The sequence below is a fragment of the Dreissena polymorpha genome, chromosome 1, assembly GCF_020536995.1.
Source record: "Dreissena polymorpha isolate Duluth1 chromosome 1, UMN_Dpol_1.0, whole genome shotgun sequence".
NCBI lineage: Eukaryota > Metazoa > Mollusca > Bivalvia > Myida > Dreissenidae > Dreissena > Dreissena polymorpha.
The window spans coordinates 128,352,991-128,372,751 of record NC_068355.1 but is presented as its reverse complement, the minus strand read 5'-3'; the positions used below and the strand labels follow the sequence as shown (position 1 = coordinate 128,372,751).

Below are 19,761 nucleotides of genomic sequence, written 5' to 3'. Positions count from 1 at the left end.
ACCTTTGAACTCAAAATGTGACCTTGACCTTGGAGATATCGACGTAATTATTTCGCGCGACACACCGTCCAATGATGGTGAACAAATGTGCCAAATGATTTTAAAATCTTACAATGAACGACATTGTAATGGCCCGGACAAGCTCATTTATGGCCAGTTTTGACCTTTGAATTTTAAGTGTGACCTTGACTTTGGAGATATCGACGTAATTCTTTCGTGCAACACACCGTCCAATTATGGTGAACAAATGTGCCAAATGATTTTAAAATCTTACAATGAATGACATAGTAATGGCCCGGACGAGCTTATTTATGATCGTTGAACTCAAAGTGTGACCTTGACCTTGGAGATATCGACGTAATTATTTCTCGCGACACACCGTCCACTGACGGTGAACAAATTTGCCAAAACAAAATTAAAATTTCAATAAATGACAAAGTTATGGCCCGGACAAGCATTTGACCTTTGAACCCCAAGTGTGACCTTGACCTTGGAGATATCAACGTACTTTTTTCACACGAAACACCGTCCCATAATGGTGAACAAATGTACCAAGTCATTTTAAAATCTAACGATAAATGACATAGTTATGGTCCGGACAAACTTTCGGTTTAAAACACACTAAGTGACCCCATGACCTAGTTTTTGACCTGGCATGACCCAAATTGAAACTTGACCTACACATCATCTAGACGCAACTTGTAACCAAGTTTGGTGAAGATCGGATAAAATTTCGGGGCAGACCGACAGACCGACCGAGAAAGTGACTCCTATATAGCCCCCATTACCAGTAATGGGGGTATAAATATCTTTGTCGCAACAGCAGTCCAATCGTCGATGGCTTACAAATGCACGTTAATGCAGGTGAGCTTACCTTTATATTTCACATATACCGGTAGCTAACGGGGGCTATGCAAATGACAAGGTATATAAACAACACAATTTAAGATTCTAATATATGCTTTATTACAAAAAGTAGGTCCACAAAATCACAGGTGAAGGGCGCGTGGCCAAGTCACTTTTACACTATTTGTCATTAAACAACATTTTTTATCATATTGACCAAAAAAAAATATTTTTTTTCTGATATGTTATATATGAACAAGGTAGGTATCTCTTGACACAGGAAAATCACCTTCATCTACATTTTATGCGATTTATTGCCTAAATGGCGGTCGATTTTCGTAAACTATGTACCATTTTGTTGGGAAAGGTTGCCTCGTGACGAAAAATGACCACAAACGGCTACTTGCCGACATAAACTACAAGAAAATACTTCTCGAACTCGAAGAAATGCTAGGTCGGCGTCGATCTGACCGATAGTTCAGTGCCGATTTTACAAGAATAAAACTATCGAAATACCACAGCTACCGAACATAATACGCATTAATACACTAAAAAATTAGAGTTAATCAACTTACAACACAGATTTGTCTTTTTGTCCACACCAAACACTAATATAATCGTTATGTTTGAATGTTTATTTCAATCGTGTACGATGATCCGTCCTTCACCTTACGCTATTTATACAATTTTTGGTTCCGCGCCTCAGAGTTACCGAAAACCTGAAACCGGGAACCGTAATCGGTATTGAGCGTCTAATCGACATGGAGCTTGACTCGAAATTGCCGATAAACAATTCCCGATTTACAACGATTTCGACGTTATAACGCAAACAAAAGGACAAATTGTTCATATATAACATATCAGAATTTTTTTTTTTTTTTGGTCAATATGATAAAAAATGTTGTTATATGACATATTTAATAGTGTTAAAGTGACTTGGCCACGCGCCCTTCACCTGTGCACAAAAAAGTTGATACTTCAGATACATGCATAACATTAAAATATAGAGGGCCTGACCATCTAGGCCGCTCACCCGATAGCCTGGGTTACTAAAGAAAAAGAAACAGCTTGTAAAATGTATACTAGTATATAATAAATGTGTATTCTGTTTTTTTTTGTACCTGAAAATATTTTTTAACATGACCGAGATATCATTAGAACAAATATTGTTATCAAGTTTAGTGCTGATGGTGCAAGTACATATGACGTTACAATTTTTTATAGATCGAAGCCATTTTAAAATTTGGCCAAGATATTATTAGAATGTGACTTTTAGAGTGGTCAAAATATTTCACTATAGCAATATACAGAAAATTGTCCTGCTCTTGCGACCATGTTTCCCAATTGACCTGAACCATTGTCTGAGTCAGCAAAGATAGCATAACAACAAAGGTTTTGAGTAGGATACTTGACATTTGAATTAAATCGTTCGATATGTAGAGTGTTCACACGGATTCGCTACTGCTATTCAAGTACCCGTCCTCTGGCAGCCATTTTTTCACAGACCAGAACCATTTTCGAACTCAACCGACACATCATTATAACAAATATTCTGAGCAAATTTGATTAGGATTAGACACAAAATATGACTTCTTGGGTGTTTATAAGGTTTCATACAGGGCGGCCATATTTTAAAACGGACCAGAGCCATTTTGAATTTGGTTGAGATATATTAGAACACATGTTTTCAACAAGTGTTTATGAAGATTTGACAGAACATATGTGACCCCTAGAGAGTTGACTGTTCATAAGGATTCACGCAAGACATTGAATGAAAACTGTCCGTCACCTGGCGGACGTGTTGTTCAACAGACAGGAACCATTTTCAAACTCAATTAAGATATCATTCGAACAAATGTGGTGATAAAGTTTCAAAGAGAGTTGACATAAAATGTGACTGCTTCGGATTCACAAGCCTCTTCTTTAATGTAATCTTGTGAACTAGTTTTTGACCTATCGTTGTCCAGTTTGGTATTCGGCAAAGATAGGATTAGGCTAAAAGTTGTGACCAAGCTTCATGATGACTGGATAAAGATTATGAAGAGTACCGGGTAGTCATAATATAAATGTTGAAGACAACGCCTGACGATGCACAGCAAAACCCAGACAAACGGCGATCACAAAAGCTTACCATGAGCACATTGTACTCGGGTGAGCTAAAATATAGAATTTGAACATTTCAAGGGAGCTTTTTTTGAGGTCCGATTATTCATAGGTGAAGTTACCTAACACAAAATCCAAAATCCCAAGTGAAATAAACATTATGATAATAAGCCTGAGAACAGCAAAAAATAAGCAAATGGACAATATTTTTAAACACAAAACTTAAATCAAACAATATGATGTATGGGCATTATTTAACGAGCTGTACATACACACTGCAGTTAAAAAATATTACAGATAACTTGGTCCTTGACTCGAACATTGGGTATTATTTTATCAATATGTCCGTAAAATATCACATAAATTTTGCTTGTACTGGCGAAACAGGACATTTACAAGAAGTAACAATAAATCAAGATTAAGTAGCCATTTAAATATGATTGTAAAGCAGATATAATAATTATACATATTCAATACTCAAAATGAAGTTCGAAACCGTTTTAATTCCCTATGGTTTCAAATATGTATGATTTGGTCATAAACTATACCATTTTGAGACTACAACGTCCTGAGCTGTTTCAATTATGTTTAATGTTTTACGAAATCAGGAAATCAACAATTAAATCTTAACATTTGAGCTTGAAATCGTACAATTCGTCTAATAGGAAAAAAATCTCAAATATAATATAAGCAGGTTTAATATATTATCAACAAAATATTTAACTACATTATAAAATACTATATCTTGACAATTGTTTTATTACTATTAGTAGTGTTGTGTAACTCTTCAAGTAGTGTACAAAGAAATGATAACTAAGAGACCATCTGCTGTTAACACAAATTCATTCTCTCCTTATAAAGTATATAGTTCCAACTTCCGCGACTACAAAAGTTTAACAAGGCATGCAAAAACAATATATTTTGTCAAAACAAGACTGCAGAAATCAGATGGGGTATTCACGTGATAATCTTAAGGACGTCAAGATGGCAACGTCCGTGCTGAGACAGGTATTTTTCGCCGATTATACACTTTATTACTTGTATTACTTTTTAAATGCCGCTTAGTATAAGTAAAACAAAAGGACAAGTATTAGTAGTAGGACATGTATCGGATTACTATGAGCAGAATAAAAATATAACAACTTAACAAGAAGCCACATACATGAAATTATGGTTATGATAGTGGTCTTCATCAATATTCAACTACTTCAAGCAGATTAAGATGATCTTATATAAAGTGATGCTCGATCGGTCATTGTCCCTTGTACTACTTAAATGTACCCCGGGTACGTTTTAGTATATTTTCCGTACCCAGTGTACATTAAAGTATACTTTTTAAGAGTACCCGAGGTACATTTAAGTAGTACCCAAGCCGACAATGACCAATCGAGCTGAAGTGACCTATTGCATTAACTTATTTGGAATGGTTCTTGCTTCCTCACTTCCTCAAAAAGTCAAAATTCCAGATTTTATTTGAAAAGTAACATTAACATGTCACGCATTTTTTGTTAACATGTATTTATTTGTTTTCGAAAACGTCGTGTTAGAATGTTGAATACCACAAAGTAAAATAGTATCATATGACACTGTACATAAATAAAATATATAAATTTGTACATGTTTTTATGGCACAATCTGACTCCAGTTGAGTAATAAAATATGTAATGCCTCACCACTTCATGAGACAGTGTTGAGTTAAGATTAGAATTTAGATCATTTTCAAAATCAATCAATATAGTAGACTTTAAAATCTACAAGTTATATTTTATAAGACACATTTTAGTATTGCAGGAAATGATAACAACAAAAAAGACTGTACAGATAAAGCAATAAGAACAATAAAGTTAAGATCAAAACAGTATTGAACATAGTTGAAAAGATATTATTAATTGTAAAACAAAAAAGCAGCTATTACTTGAATACTTGTTTTTTTTTTATTCATTTCATTATATTTACAAGAACATAACAATTAGGGAAACAATTGAAACAGAGAAAATAATGCATAAACACTATGATTGTATAGTATTTTCCATCATTTAAATTATCAATATTATTTCTTATGGCTATTCCAAATAATCAAATCTTCAAACTACATTCATTGATTTATTTACCGCATTTCACATGTGCCTATTTAATGCATCTAATAATACATTTTTACAATTTGTTCCCAAATTAAATTTCATTCATAAAATTATGTCCTTACAAAATAACAACAACAACAAACTCAACAATTATAATGATTCACACCAGGAAAAAAATATCACGTTCAAACTTCCATGAAATTTAACAGACTTTTATAGAGTGAATCAACTTGATTTCCTACAAAAAGACATATGCACCAAGTCAAAGTGGCATTTTCTCGAACATATTTTGTGGAATGGATGATTAACATAGGGAACTGATCCAGGCTCTAAAATTCTCTTCTTTAGAAAAAACTAAATTCCTAAACTTAATTACATTTATCATTTTTGGCTGGTGCCTGATGTCCATTCGTTTACATTTCATTTAAATCAAATTTTTAACTACTAGTACCATCATATTGTTTGTTAGGAGAATAGCTATCATGATGAAATGTTTTTATACTTATTTTTTATCAATACCATGACACCTTTGAAGTCTTCATATAATATAACTATTTCATTTTTGAATATTTTTTATCATAGAAACGGTTGATTCATCAATACAAAGCGTAATTGATTGTAAAACAACTGGCCCAACAATAGCAAAACCAACAATTACTTTAACAGCTTATTAACTCTTTCAGTGCTGGAACCGAAATTAGAAGGCCTTTGCAAACAGTTTGGATCCACGTTTTGTGGCGTCTCATCAGGATCCAAACTGTTTGCTTTTCTGATAGTATTCTTTGAAAAAAAATCGAAGAAAATGCTAATTTTAGAAATTCAGCAGACAACTTTTTAGCAGACAACAAATTTCCCAGCATGCAAAGGGTTAATATGAATCATTCTCATGCATATACATTTGTACATTAATACAGTAATGAATACATGAACAAGACCATACATACACATGAACGTATACAGTATTGTACGACAAACATATGTTAATTATCAATCAATAATATCTCAACAAATACAAGTGCATATATATATATAAAACAGTAAGTCATTTAAAAAAGTATTTTCTTAAAATAATAGCAGAAAAAGCATTTATATGTAAAATAATGTTCATATATGAAAAAATTTCTAAAATGATCTTAACAAATATAAACATGTTAACAAATATTCTATTGTAAATTTAATCAAACTATATACACTAATGAAGTTTAATTCTTACTCCAAATGGAGATCTTTAGTGGCCATTCATTTTAAAATGAATGAAACATAATGAAATGAAAAAAAGGGAAAAGGCGCTTTGTGCCTTTACCTTAAAGTATTTAACCATTGAGCAAGAAGCAGGTGTTGCACATGTCATGGCATATCTTCACTGATTTGAAATAGTCTGATAAATAAAAATGTGAGGTAATTAAAACTTGTATTATGCTTACATGACCTCTGAACTAGGTACCTTGACCTTGATTTAATTGCATGCCACCTGATATATCCAAACATTGATCTTTAGAGACAATTTTCCCTTATTTAACAATAAGCTTCCTGGACATGATTAGACAAATGCATACACACACAGGTACATACAAACTCAATGCCTCCCACTGTTTACACACTGGCTCAGAAAAAATGCACCAATTAACAATATATACACTTGTTCTTTCCAAACCACTGCCTTTATTCTATTTGCAACATCATACATTGCATGTTAAGGGAAGCCCACTTAAGTAGATCATTTGTTTTACTACACACTGGCTCAGAAAAAATGCACCAATAATCCATATTAAAACATTTAAATTTCACACCACCACCTGTAATCTATTTGCAACATAAAAAATTGAATATTAAAGAAAGCACGCATAAGTAAATAATTGTTATAATACACACACATTAGACTATACCTAACCAGATAATACAATTTGTGACCATGGGTATCCAGACATTGGTCAATATAATGTAACCAATGTCGGGAAGTCAATAAAATGTAGAAACTAATGTCTAAATATTAAAGATATTAAAATACCTATCTAAAGTTGAAAAAAAAGAGTCACCATAGTCCAGGTTGTCAAAATAGCCTTGAAACCAATCTCCGCCTGTGTCACAAAGTGGAAAAGAACCATTGTTTGTAAGTACCAATATTCATGATTTGTGACTAAGTAAATTAAAGTAAGGGAAATGGGTATAATTTACACGCCACTATAATGTAAAAAGACTATTCATACCGCTATTTGTACATGAGACTTATGTGTTATGGCAGGAAGAATTAACAAATAAATAAGATGTCAAATCAGTTTATTCCAACTGTTGGTGGCACTGCAAACACATAACCGTTTTTATCAGGCTGAAATTCTGTGAAAGGATTAAAGTTTGATTCCTCTCCGCTGTCCGATAAAGAACTCCGTTGTGACCCCTGGTTGGCCCTGTCAGAGTTCACACCTGAGTCTGTGGAGTCTGATCCACCGCTACATCCAGACGACTGCCGTTGTCTTGTTGCCTCGTTCTGGTTGCTGCTGATGAGGCCATCTGTGGTAGAGACATAATCGGTCAGTCCAACCTTGTTGTTGATGGGGTTACTCTTACTGGAAGTGACATTGTCTCCATTTTTCAAGTCTATACCATTGGTTACATAGCCATCAGTGACTACTTTCATGTAATCACTTTCGCCTTTGTTTGACTGACTTTGTGACCAGTGGGGTGCAGAACTGCTTGAATCTATTTCCAAACTGAAGCTATCATTATCTTGAATGATGGAGTCCGGTTGTTGATCAGTTGTGGCCTTAAATTCATTTGGCATAGGAACAATTCGAAGTGGTGCTACGTGAGGGGATTCTGATGTTATGGGCGTCATTTCTCCATTGATTGCAAATACGTAATCAGTATTTGGCATGCATGGATTGGAAGCCTGATTAAATCCACTGCTTCCGTCAAGATTTAGTTTCAAGTTGTGTATGTTCCGTTTCTGATTTTGTCCCCCAGAATCAAAAGCGTAATCGGCTTCAGCTGCAGGTACTGGTATGTTACTGATAAATGGAGCTAACTGAGAGCTAACAAAATGACCAGCAAGTTGTTTCAAATCAGTTTCCCCGCTTGAATCCAACTGTCTGCAGTTACTGGCATTACTCTTACTGGTATCAATTCCTGAGTCAGAATGCTCAGGATGCATGCTGATCTCTTTCCGTTGTGTTTCATCCTCTGTTTTAACACCCTCTGCCTGGCCAATCCCCACATGACCTTTGACCTCTTTTGCAAACCCAATTCCCGAGCCCATTTCAACACGACCTACTGTTACTGCCTGGTTCCTACTTGCTCTGTGCCCCATCTCCAAATGACCCACTGTGAGCTTCTCTGCCATTGGTTCCGTCTCCCTATGCTCTGGCACGGGTGGGAGCCCTGGGGAAGCTACACGACAGTAGCCCTCTGGCAGGGGCTTAGGGCTCTCAGGGTCCTCCACACCACTGTCCTTGCTCACTTGCCTCTGCAGACCAGGCTTCTGAAATAAATATATCATACAAGACACTGGCTTCTGTAACTTCTCAAATGAACTCTTCTGAAACCTAATTACTGGAACACTGGCAAATGGACAATGGCTTCTGATATAAAATAGCCTCAAATAAGGTATGAGGACACTTGCTTTTAAAGTACCTTTCCAATGGCTTCCAAAATGAAATAATAAAATATAAGGCACAGGGACACTGACTTTTGAAATAAAATAGACAAACATAAGGCATATGAAAATTGAGATTGTGATAAAACCTTTACCTTGGCTTCCAAAATGAAATAATAAAATATAAGGCATAGGGACACTAACTTTTGAAATAAAATAGACAAACATAAGTCATATGAAAATTGAGATTGTGGGAAAAACGGCAATTGGACAATCAGCTCCCTGCATTTGTTTACATTCCTGGACAATCTGCACCTCAAAATTAGTCGACCATGACAATAGGCATCTGATTTAATTGTTCACCAGGAAAATTGGCAACTGATTTAATTGTTCACCATGACAATTGGCAACTGATTTAATTGTTCACCAGGACAATTCGCAACTGATTTAATTGTTCACCAGGACAATTGGCAACTGATTTAATTGTTCACCAGGACAATTCGCAACTGATGTAATTGTTCACCAGGACATTGGCAACTGATTTAATTGTTCACTAGAACAATTGGTAACTGATTTAATTGTTCACCAGGACATTGGCAACTGATTTAATTGTTCACCAGGACAATTCGCAACTGATGTAATTGTTCACCAGAACCATAGGCAACTGATTTAATTGTTCCATCGAACAATTGGCAACTGATTTAATTGTTCACTAGAACAATTGGCAACTGATGTAATTGTTCACCAGGACAATTGGCAACTGATTTAATTGTTCACTAGAACAATTGGTAACTGATTTAATTGTTCACCAGAGCAATTGGCAACTGATTTAATTGTTCACCAGGACATTGGCAACTGATTAAAGACTATGAAACATGTTATGTTTTTTCGCAAATAAAGACATTTGACTGAATTTGACTTTCCAGCAAAAAATCAATCGTGTAGTTGTCGTACCACAACATGTGCACACCTTTATGTGTTGTGATGAAGTCCATTTTCTTATGAAAAAAATCTCTATGTCCATTCTTCTCTTAAGAATTATTTTATTTGGCAGTTTGTTGTTTTCAGAAAGAATGTAAGTTTAGGAAATAAACTAAACTTTGATAATATATATATAATGTTAACGTTAACATGTGTTATCAAACCAATTATCAGATTAGCTTACTCAGTCCACATTTAAATTAGTTTAATAACAAAACAGTTTGTTGACAGTATTTATAAATCATCTATTTTACCAGCTTATAAGACCAAACAAAGAATTGACGAGCTATACCAATTTCCTTAAATCGGTTGCGTATTGTCCTGTTGGACAATTAAATCGGGTGCTAATTGTCCTCATCAACAAATTTATGAGGTGCCCATTGTCCTGTCATGAAATCAAACGCAGGGAGCCGTTTGTCTGGGTGCCATTTGTCCAGATACTGAAAATTGGCTTTCAAAAGTAGATTAACGTAGGGCATAGAGACATGGGCTTCTGAAATAAAACAACCCTAAATAAGTAATAGTGAAGATTGCATTGGCTATTGAAATCACTTTAAAGGAAGGCGTAAATTAGGCCCTAACAAACTGATAAAACTAGAGCTTTGTCACAGACGTTACAAATACCCCCACATGCCACATTGACACAGTATATTTTGCATGTTGTCTTCACAAAAAATAGCAGACACCATGCTCAATGTTTAAAACGCACCAAGTGATCCTGTGACCTAGTTTTGACCCGACATAGCCCATGTTTGAACTTGACCTACAAATGTACACATCATCTAGATACAACTTCTGACCAAGTGTGGTGAAGATCAGATGAAAACTACTTGAATTAGAGAGCGGACACGATGCTGAATGTGTAAAATGTACTAAGTGACCCCGTGACCTAGTTTTTGATCTGGCATGGCCCATGTTCCAACTTGGCCTTAAGAGTATCTAGATAAAACTTCTAATCAAGATTGGTGAAGATAGGATGAAAATTACTTGAATTAGAGAGCAGACACCATGCTGAATGGTAAAAAACACACTAAGTGACCCCCTGACCTAGTTTTTAGCCCAGCATGGCCAATGTTCAAACTTGGTGTAGACATCAGCTAGATACAATTTCTGACCAAGTTTGGTGAAGATATTGGATGAAAACTACCGGTGCTTGAATTAGAGAGCGGACAACATGCTGAATGTTAAAAACGCTTTAAGTGACCCAGTGACCTAGTTTTTTACCCGGCAAGACCCATATTCAAACTTGACATAGACATCAGTTAGATTCAACTTCTGACCAAGTTTGGTGAAGATCGGATGAAAACTACTTGAATTAGAGAGCGGACACCATGCTCAATGTTTTAAACGCACTTAGTGACCCCATGACCTAGTTTTTGACCTGCCATGACCCATGTTCGAACTTGGCCTTGACATCATTTAGATACAACTTTTAACCCCGTTTGGTGAAGCTGGGATGAAAACAACTTGAATTAGAGAGCAGACACTTAATACCGACCGACAGACAAGTTTACTCCTATATACCTCCCTTAACTTCGTTTTTGGGGGTATATTTTTTATGTAACTCTGTCATTCAATTTTGAGTTCATATAAGTGGTATTACTGATAAGTAAAATCCACTATTGCATGTCAACTTTCTCTCTTTGCCCTTTTTGTTCTTTGTTTCATTATTTCCGATATGAAAAAAAAACAAACAAAAAATGTTTGGTATTATGATTCTTGAATAAGGACTTTAAGTGGGAATGAATTATGGAATGATATTTTAACATTCATTTTCTATTATGCAAATACATTCAAATATTTATTGATTTTTGTACTTTAGATTCAACCGTCTCAACTCAGGAACATCTGGAAAAAATTGCTGTTTCTTATTGCGTTCTTAACTACTATAAAAAATGGCAGCTGTTGTCCAAACAATTACTGATACAGGTAAATTGTCTGCGCCAAAGCAAAATTATTTAAAATTATGCTTTGAAGTTTTAAAATTTCATATTAAAGATTGACAAAAACGTTTTTAAATTTAAAGATTATGATTCTGTATTGGTAATAGCCTAGATTATAGCCAAGAAATACATATTTTTCGCAATTTTTTTCAAATAAAATAAGTAACAACACAAATGTAAACTTACCTTCCCATTATCCAAGTCTTCTAATACAACATACGGTGTTGAAGGCTCATTCTCATATTCAACATTTTCTTCTGACTGGTCTCCTAAATCGTCCTGGACATAAATATGAAAATGTGAAAATATAAAAGGGGACACCATTATACCAATCTTTATCATACTGTTGCATTGTTAATGTTAAAAACTGTATCACTTTCCTACAAGAAAAATAGCTCTTTGTTAATGTCAGTATCTTATGATTGTTTCACAATGACTCTAAATTAATTTGACAACCATTTTTTTTTATCTAAACAGTTCAACCGCTGATTTAATATAATAAAACATATTTTAGAGCGTTGTTGATACGTCCCAAGTACAGTGTGCTGTAATGTAAATTGTATAATTAACAGCGATGCCACAAAGGGAACTTTCTAACTGTTAACATATTTTTTAATTGCACATATGACTTTAAACAATTATTACCACTTAAGCTTATTTCCTTTGTTACAGGTTATTGTCGATTCCCTTAGAAGGATAAGTGCAAGTCAACCAAATTGCAGTACAGGGAGTAAAACTTCAACCATTCATATTATCTAATCATTAGAATTGTTTCATCAATATAGACCAAGAGCCTTACATATTCTGTATTGAATTCTTCTTTAAAGGCTGGTATGTCTGGCATTTTAACTTCCATCTTCTTTAGTTTCCACGCCTTCATTCGCTTTTTACAGCTGTAACAACAAGGAAAACAGTTATGCTAAGTATATAAATCGTTGAAATGTTGTACTGCACAGTATCCGGACATTTTTTCCCACAGACAATCGTTCCACGCTAATTTTGACAAGGTGGACATTTGTTCCTACGTTGTTTTGACTACCCATAAATCTGTACCTATGTTATTTTGACAACCAAGACAATCAGCCAAACATTACCTTGACAGACCAGACATTCATTCCTACATAATTTTTACACCTGGACATATGTTCCTACAATTATTGGCAATACCATAATTGTGTAAACAGTATCTAAATGAATATATAGTAATGGGCCACTCCTAAAATTCACTACCAATATGGAACTTCTAATGAACGAACGTGCCAGCATATGCTATGCTTCGAGGGTATGTATGTATGTATGTAACACACTTCTTAGTCTACAATACGGTGGCTAATGACTATACAGTGAAAGTCGCCCTAATTTCTGCAAGATTTTGCTGATAACAGATTTTAGTGAAAGTCAATATGCTCATTTTCACCAAACATTCTTTAAACTGTATACAAATTTGACAATTAGCACACTATTTAACAATGACATATTAACAAGAGGTCCTGAAAGGCCCAAAGTCGCTCACCTGAGATTCAAAGGAACTGACCTGTTCTGTGCCAAGATGTCATTAGAACAAAATGTTCTTACCGAATTTCATGACTAGTGAACACCCCAGAAGCCACTTTTTCAACAGACCAGAACCATTTTCATACACATCCAAAATATCAAACAAATATTCTGACAAAGTTTCATGAAGGTTCATAAGTCCATATAAGGACAAATACCCCGCCCCCTGGTGGCTATGTTTTTCAAGCAACTGGAACCATTTTAGAACTTGTCCAAGATATCATTGGGACAAATCTAACCAAGTTTAATGATGACCAGACATTAAACGTGGCTTCTAGGTGTTAACAAGGTTTTACTATAGCTATATAAGGAAAAATGCCACGCCCCCTTGGCAGCCATGTTTTACAACCAACCAGAATCATTTTCGAACTCAACGAAGATATCATTGGGACAAATCTTCTGACCAAGTTTTATGAAGATCGGAAAATAAATGTGGCCTCTAGAATGTTAACAAGGTTTTACTATAGCCATAAAAGGAAAAATGCCCAGCCCCCTGGCAGCCATGTTTTCCAACCAACCGGCATCATTTTTGATCTCGTTCAAGATATTATTGGGATGAATCTTCTGACCAAGTTTCATGAAGATCGGACAAAAAATGTGGCCTCTAGAGTGAACAAGATTTTACTATAGCCATATATAGCCATAATATATGGCTATAGTAAAAATGCACCACCCCTTGGCAGCTATGTTTTTCAAGCAAACATAACCATTTTCAAACTCATCCAAGGTATCATTAAGACCAATCTTCTGACCAAATTTCATTAAGATTGGACAATAAATGTGGTGGCCATGTTTTTCATGCAACCGAAACCATTTTCAAACTCATACAAGATATAATTGGGACAAATCTTCTGACCAAGTTTGTTTCATGAAGATCGGAAAATAAATGTGGCCTCTAGAATGTTAACAAGGTTTTACTATAGCTATTTAAGGAAAAATGCCCCGCCCCCTGGTGGCCATGTTTTTCAACCAACCAGCATCATTTTTGAACTCGTCCAAGATAGTATTGGGATGAATCTTCTGACCGAGTTTCATGAAGATTGGACAATAAATGTGGCCTCTAGAGTGTTAACAAGGTTTTACTATAGCCATATTAGGAAAAATGCCCCGCCCCCTGGTGCCCATGTCTTTCAACCAACCCAAAACATTTTTGTACTCATGTAAGATATCATTGAGACCAATCTAATAACAAGTTTCATGATGATCAGACAATAAATGTGGCCTCTAGAGTGTTAACAAGGTTTTACTATAGCCATATAAGGAAAAATGCACCGCCCCCTGGCGGCCATGTTTTTCAACCAACCGGAATCATTTTCGAACTCATCCAAGATAATATAAGAACAAATCTTCTGACCAAGTTTCATGAAGATCGGACAATAAATGCGGCCTCTAGAGTGTAACAAGGTTTTACTATAGACATATATAGCCATTTAAGGAAAAAGGCCCCGCCCCTTGGCAGCCATTTTTTTCAAGCAAACGTTACCATTTTCGAACTCGTCCAAGATATCATTGAGACCAATCTTCTGACCAAATTTCATGAAGATTGGACAATAAATGTGGCCTCTAGAGTGTTCACAAGGCAAATGTTGACGGCGCACGACGCACAACGGACAAAAGGCGATCACAAAAGCTCACCATGAGCATGTTGTGTTCACGTGAGCTAAAAATACCTGTTAAAATGCTCTGAGTGTCATATTTAGTTGGGAAAAAGTGATAATAATGACCAGGATAGCAATGATGTAGGAACTAATGTCCAGGGTGTCAATGTAATATTAGGAACAAATCTCCGGGCTGTCAAAACATTACATAAAGCATTGTCCATATTGTCAAAATAACAAGAAGGAATGTAGGCCTGTGTGGCAATTAGCATAATAATGATTGTCTGTGGGAACAAATGTCCGGTATTCATACTGAACAAAGAACAGAACAGATTTATTATGTAATAAAGAATCACTTTAATATAATTTGTTTTACTCAAACTAATTCTTAAAGAAAATAATATTTTGTTCATTTAAATATTGATAAAGGGTTGAATATGTGAAATGTCATTTTGTTAAATGAATACACTCTTAAGTCATTTAAAGTTACCACTTATTACAAAAATTGGTCATTTCTTACTATGCCCTAGTTTCCCATGTGGCACATCAGATGCCATGAAGATTTGTATTGTAAATCAACAAGGTATATTGAAAAGGTGCACAGGTGTTTTTTGTAAAAGATTCAATTTATTGATGTCCTTAGAAAGTTTATTTGTGTATGTTATATCTTATGATATGATGGTTAACACTGGCCTTGATGATTAAAAACACAAACTGAATTAATGTATACCTTAAAGGTCCAACCTTACATAGTTAATGCAACAATATCTTAGGAAATAAATTAAGATACTCTACCTGGAGACAAAAAAGATGACACCGCCAAACATGACCAGTACAAACAGTACACCTACAACTATTCCTGCAATTTCTCCCGTCTTTAAGTCTGCAACAGAGATAAGTGACATTTGTTCATATATAATGAACTGAACATATAGCAATCTTATAGGCAATGTCGTCTGTTTGCAACAGAGATATGTGAAAATTGCTTATACTTGATGTACTGACAATATAGCAATATTATAGGCAATGTTGTCTGTTTGTAACACAGATATGTGACAATTGCTCATACTTGATGTACTAACAATACAGCAATATTATAGGCAATGTGGTATGTTTGCAACAGAGATATGTGACAATTGCTCATACTTGATGTACTAACTATATAGCAATATTATAGGCAATGTGGTATGTTTGCAACAGAGATATGTGACAATTGCTCATACTTGATGTACTGACAATATAGCAATATTATAGGCAATGTTGTCTGTTTGCAACAGAGATATGTGACAATTGCTTATACTTGATGTACTGACAATATAGCAATATTATAGGCAATGTTGTCTGTTTGCAACAGAGATAAGTGACAATTGCTCATACTTGATGTACTAACAATACAGCATTATTATATGCTGATGTGGTCTGTTTGCAACAGAGATATGTGACAATTGCTCATACTTGATGTACTAACAATACAGCATTATTATAGGGAATGTTGTCTGTTTGCAACAGAGATATGTGACAATTGCTCATACTTGATGTACTGACAATATAGCAATATTATAGGCAATGTTGTCTGTTTGCAACAGAGATATGTGACAATAGCTCATACTTGATGTACTAACAATACAGCAATATTAAATGCTGATGTGGTCTGTTTGCAACAGAGATAAGTGGCAATTGCTCATACTTGATGTACTAACAATACAGCAATATTATAGGCAATGTTGTCTGTTTGCAACAGCGATATGTGACAATTGCTCATACTTGATGTACTGACAATACAGCAATATTATAGGCAATGTTGTCTGTTTGCAACAGAGATAAGTGGCAATTGCTCATACTTGATGTACTAACAATACAGCAATTTTATAGGCAATGTTGTCTGTTTGCAACAGAGATAAGTGACAATTGCTCATACTTGATGTACTGACAATACAGCAATATTATAGGCAATGTTGTCTGTTTGCAACAGAGATATGTGACAATTGCTCATACTTGATGTACTAACTATACAGCAATATTATAGGCAATGTTGTCTGTTTGCAACAACAATATGAGACAATTGCTCATACTTAACGAACTAAGAATACAGCAATATTATAGGCAATGTTGTCTGTTTGCAACAGAAATATGTGACAATAACTCATACTTGATGTACAGACAATACAGCAATATTAGGCAATGTGGTCTGTTTGCAACAGAGATATGTGATGTCCAATTGCTCATACTTGATGCTCTAACAATACAGCAATATTATAGGCCATGTGGTCTGTTTGCAACAACAATATGAGACAATTGCTCATTCTTAACGAACTAACAATACAGCAATATTATAGGCAATGTTGTCTGTTTGCAACAGAAATATGTGACAATTGCTCATACTTGATGTACTGACAATATAGCAATAGTATAGGCAATGTGGTCTGTTTGTAACAGAGATATGTGACAATTGCTCATACCTGATGTACTAACTATATATATACAGCAATATAAGAGGCAATTTTGTCTGTTGGCAACAGAGATAAGTGACAATTGCTCATTCTTGATGTACTGACAATATAGCAATAGTATAGGCAATGTGGTCTGTTTGCAACAGAGATATGTGACAATTGCTCATACTTGATGTACTAACGATAAAGCAATATTATAGGCAATGTTGTCTGTTTGCAACAGAGATATGTGACAATTGCTCATACTTGATGTACTAACAATACAGCAATATTATAGGGAATGTTGTCTGTTTGCAACAGAGATATGGGACAATTGCTCATACTTGATGTACTAACAATACAGCAATATTAAAGGCTATGTTGTCTGTTTGCAACAGAGATATGTGACAATTGCTCATACTTGATGTACTAACTATACAGCAATATTATAGGCACTGTTGTCTGTTTGCAACAGAGATAAGTTACAATTGCTCATACTTGATGTACTAACAATACAGCAATATTATAGGCAATGTTGTCTGTTTGCAACAGAGATATGTGACAGTTGCTCATTCTTGATGTACTAACTATACAGCAATATTATAGGCAATGTTGTCTGTTTGCAACAGAGATATGTGACAATTGCCCATACTTGATGTACTGACAATACAGCAATATTATAGGCTGATGTGGTCTGTTTGCAACAGAGATATGTGACAGTTGCTCATACTTGATGTACTGACAATATAGCAATATTAAACGCAATGTTGTCTAAGGGTTAAGCGTTCTTGAGTTATCATTTGGAAACCTTTTGATTGACGGACGGACCGACGGACATGTGCAAAACAATATACCTCCTCTTCTTCGAAGGGGGGCATAATAAATTATAACATAAGAACGAATCACATGAACAGCATCAGGTCTTTTAATAACATGTAAGAACAAAATTTCTATTACAAGGAGTTCAGTCACATTAATCCAAACAATAAAAGAATACTACATTCGAATTTAGTAACGGTTTGTTTCTTGGTTGAGATCATTTGCAACAATAGCACAAAAATATATAACATTATATGCATACTTTTGTTTTTGGCTACAGCGAAGGCAGGCTTGCTGGCCGGTCCCTGAATCCTCTCTGATGTTACACCCATCACTGTAAAGCAGTAGGTCTGGTCCTTTATCAACTCCTCTATTGTGTGGCTGGAGTCAGTACCAGACACGCTCAGTTGCTTGCACGAGCCTGAAACAGTATTGAACACTTAGCAATAGCAGTATAGAGTGGAAAGACACTGCAATTAAATAAGGCTACATATAAGAAACTTGCAAAAAATTCAAGTCCATTCGTGAGTAGCCCGTAATTGATAAACTTAGCATTAATATCAAAAGTAGATATTTGACAAATAGTGCAATAACACCAAAAGTTCATACATTACAATCTTTGCAATATTACCTAGAGCCCATATTTGAGCCCTCATAAAACAAATGTGTCGATATTATCATTAGCCCATATTATGGCAAACTCAGAAACAATATCAGAGGCACATATCCGATAACCTAGTACTTATACTAGATAAACTTAAGCAGAAATGAAAGAATCCCATATTTTACTTTGCATAAAACAATAGTCAATATTTGACAAACTTTAGCAATAATACCAGTCATCCATATTTGATCATCTTTGAAATCATATCAATAGTCCATACTTGACAAACTTTACAATTACCGGTATATCAGTATCTTATTGCATATGAAAGGGACCGTCAACAGCGATTGACGAAAAAAGGAAAAGTTCTAAAATAACATGTTGTTTTTTTCAATTATTAGTTTATATTGATAAAAATATCACTACTGGTATATTACATTGCTTGAAAAAAGTTCTGATTTCAATATATTTGGTAATAAAATTTTGCGATGTGAAATCGAAAGTACATCGCAAAAATAGGTGACATAACAATATACACACTATCAATAACGCAAGAAGATTCATCATTTTATATATAAAATATATACAATTCACTAGGTATGCACAATTTGCATTCCTGGGTTTACCACATGACGATGATCATCAATCAACTTTCGTTATTTATAGTTAACTGGTAGTTATATCGCAGCTGTATCGAGTAAAATTTATTACCGAACATACTGAAAATATGAAAACTTACCAACATTTTTAAAGTAATGTAATATACCAGTCATGATATTTTAATCAATATAAACTAATAATTGTAAAAAATATGGTATTTTAGAACTTTTGTTTGTTCCTCAATCGCGGTTGATGGTCCATTTAAAACTTCGCAATAATAACACTAATCAATATTTTGTCAACTTTGAAATTATGACACCATCCAATATTTGACAAACTTTGCATATACTGGTCCTTGACAAGTTTTTCTTTAGTAACAGAAATAGATGTGTGAAGATTCGCTACAATAACCGTACATGTAGTTAATAATTTGTAAAATTTAAAATTATATTTGTAACCCATCTCAATTCTGCAATAGTATCAGTAGCCCATATTTGATAAGCCTCTATAACACTCAAAATAAACGAAAATTTTGTAAAGTATTTCGTAAAATAAAGTTTTACAGTTAAAAATCACTTTTCCTTATGGCAATTGCAAAAATTTCAACGCCAGAT

The 19,761-nt window shown here is 34.6% G+C and overlaps 1 protein-coding gene across 7 annotated transcripts in view; it reads right to left on the bottom strand.

Moving 5' to 3' along the window:
* Positions 1 to 942: 942 nt before the first annotated feature.
* Positions 943 to 19,761, bottom strand: part of LOC127849355 (uncharacterized) — an 81,585-nt gene continuing 62,766 nt past the window's right edge. For 6 of the 7 annotated variants that reach the window (XM_052382091.1, XM_052382090.1, XM_052382094.1 and 3 more), the window contains 5 exons: positions 18,206 to 18,364; positions 15,491 to 15,578; positions 12,343 to 12,436; positions 11,730 to 11,822; positions 943 to 8,505 (listed from right to left, as the gene is read on the bottom strand). In XM_052382091.1, coding sequence (XP_052238051.1) covers positions 7,303 to 8,505; positions 11,730 to 11,822; positions 12,343 to 12,436; positions 15,491 to 15,578; positions 18,206 to 18,364 — 1,637 coding nt within the window. In that variant the 3' untranslated portion in view covers positions 943 to 7,302. The remainder of the gene's footprint in view (positions 8,506 to 11,729; positions 11,823 to 12,342; positions 12,437 to 15,490; positions 15,579 to 18,205; positions 18,365 to 19,761) is intronic. The other variant, XM_052382092.1, reaches the window with a different exon arrangement.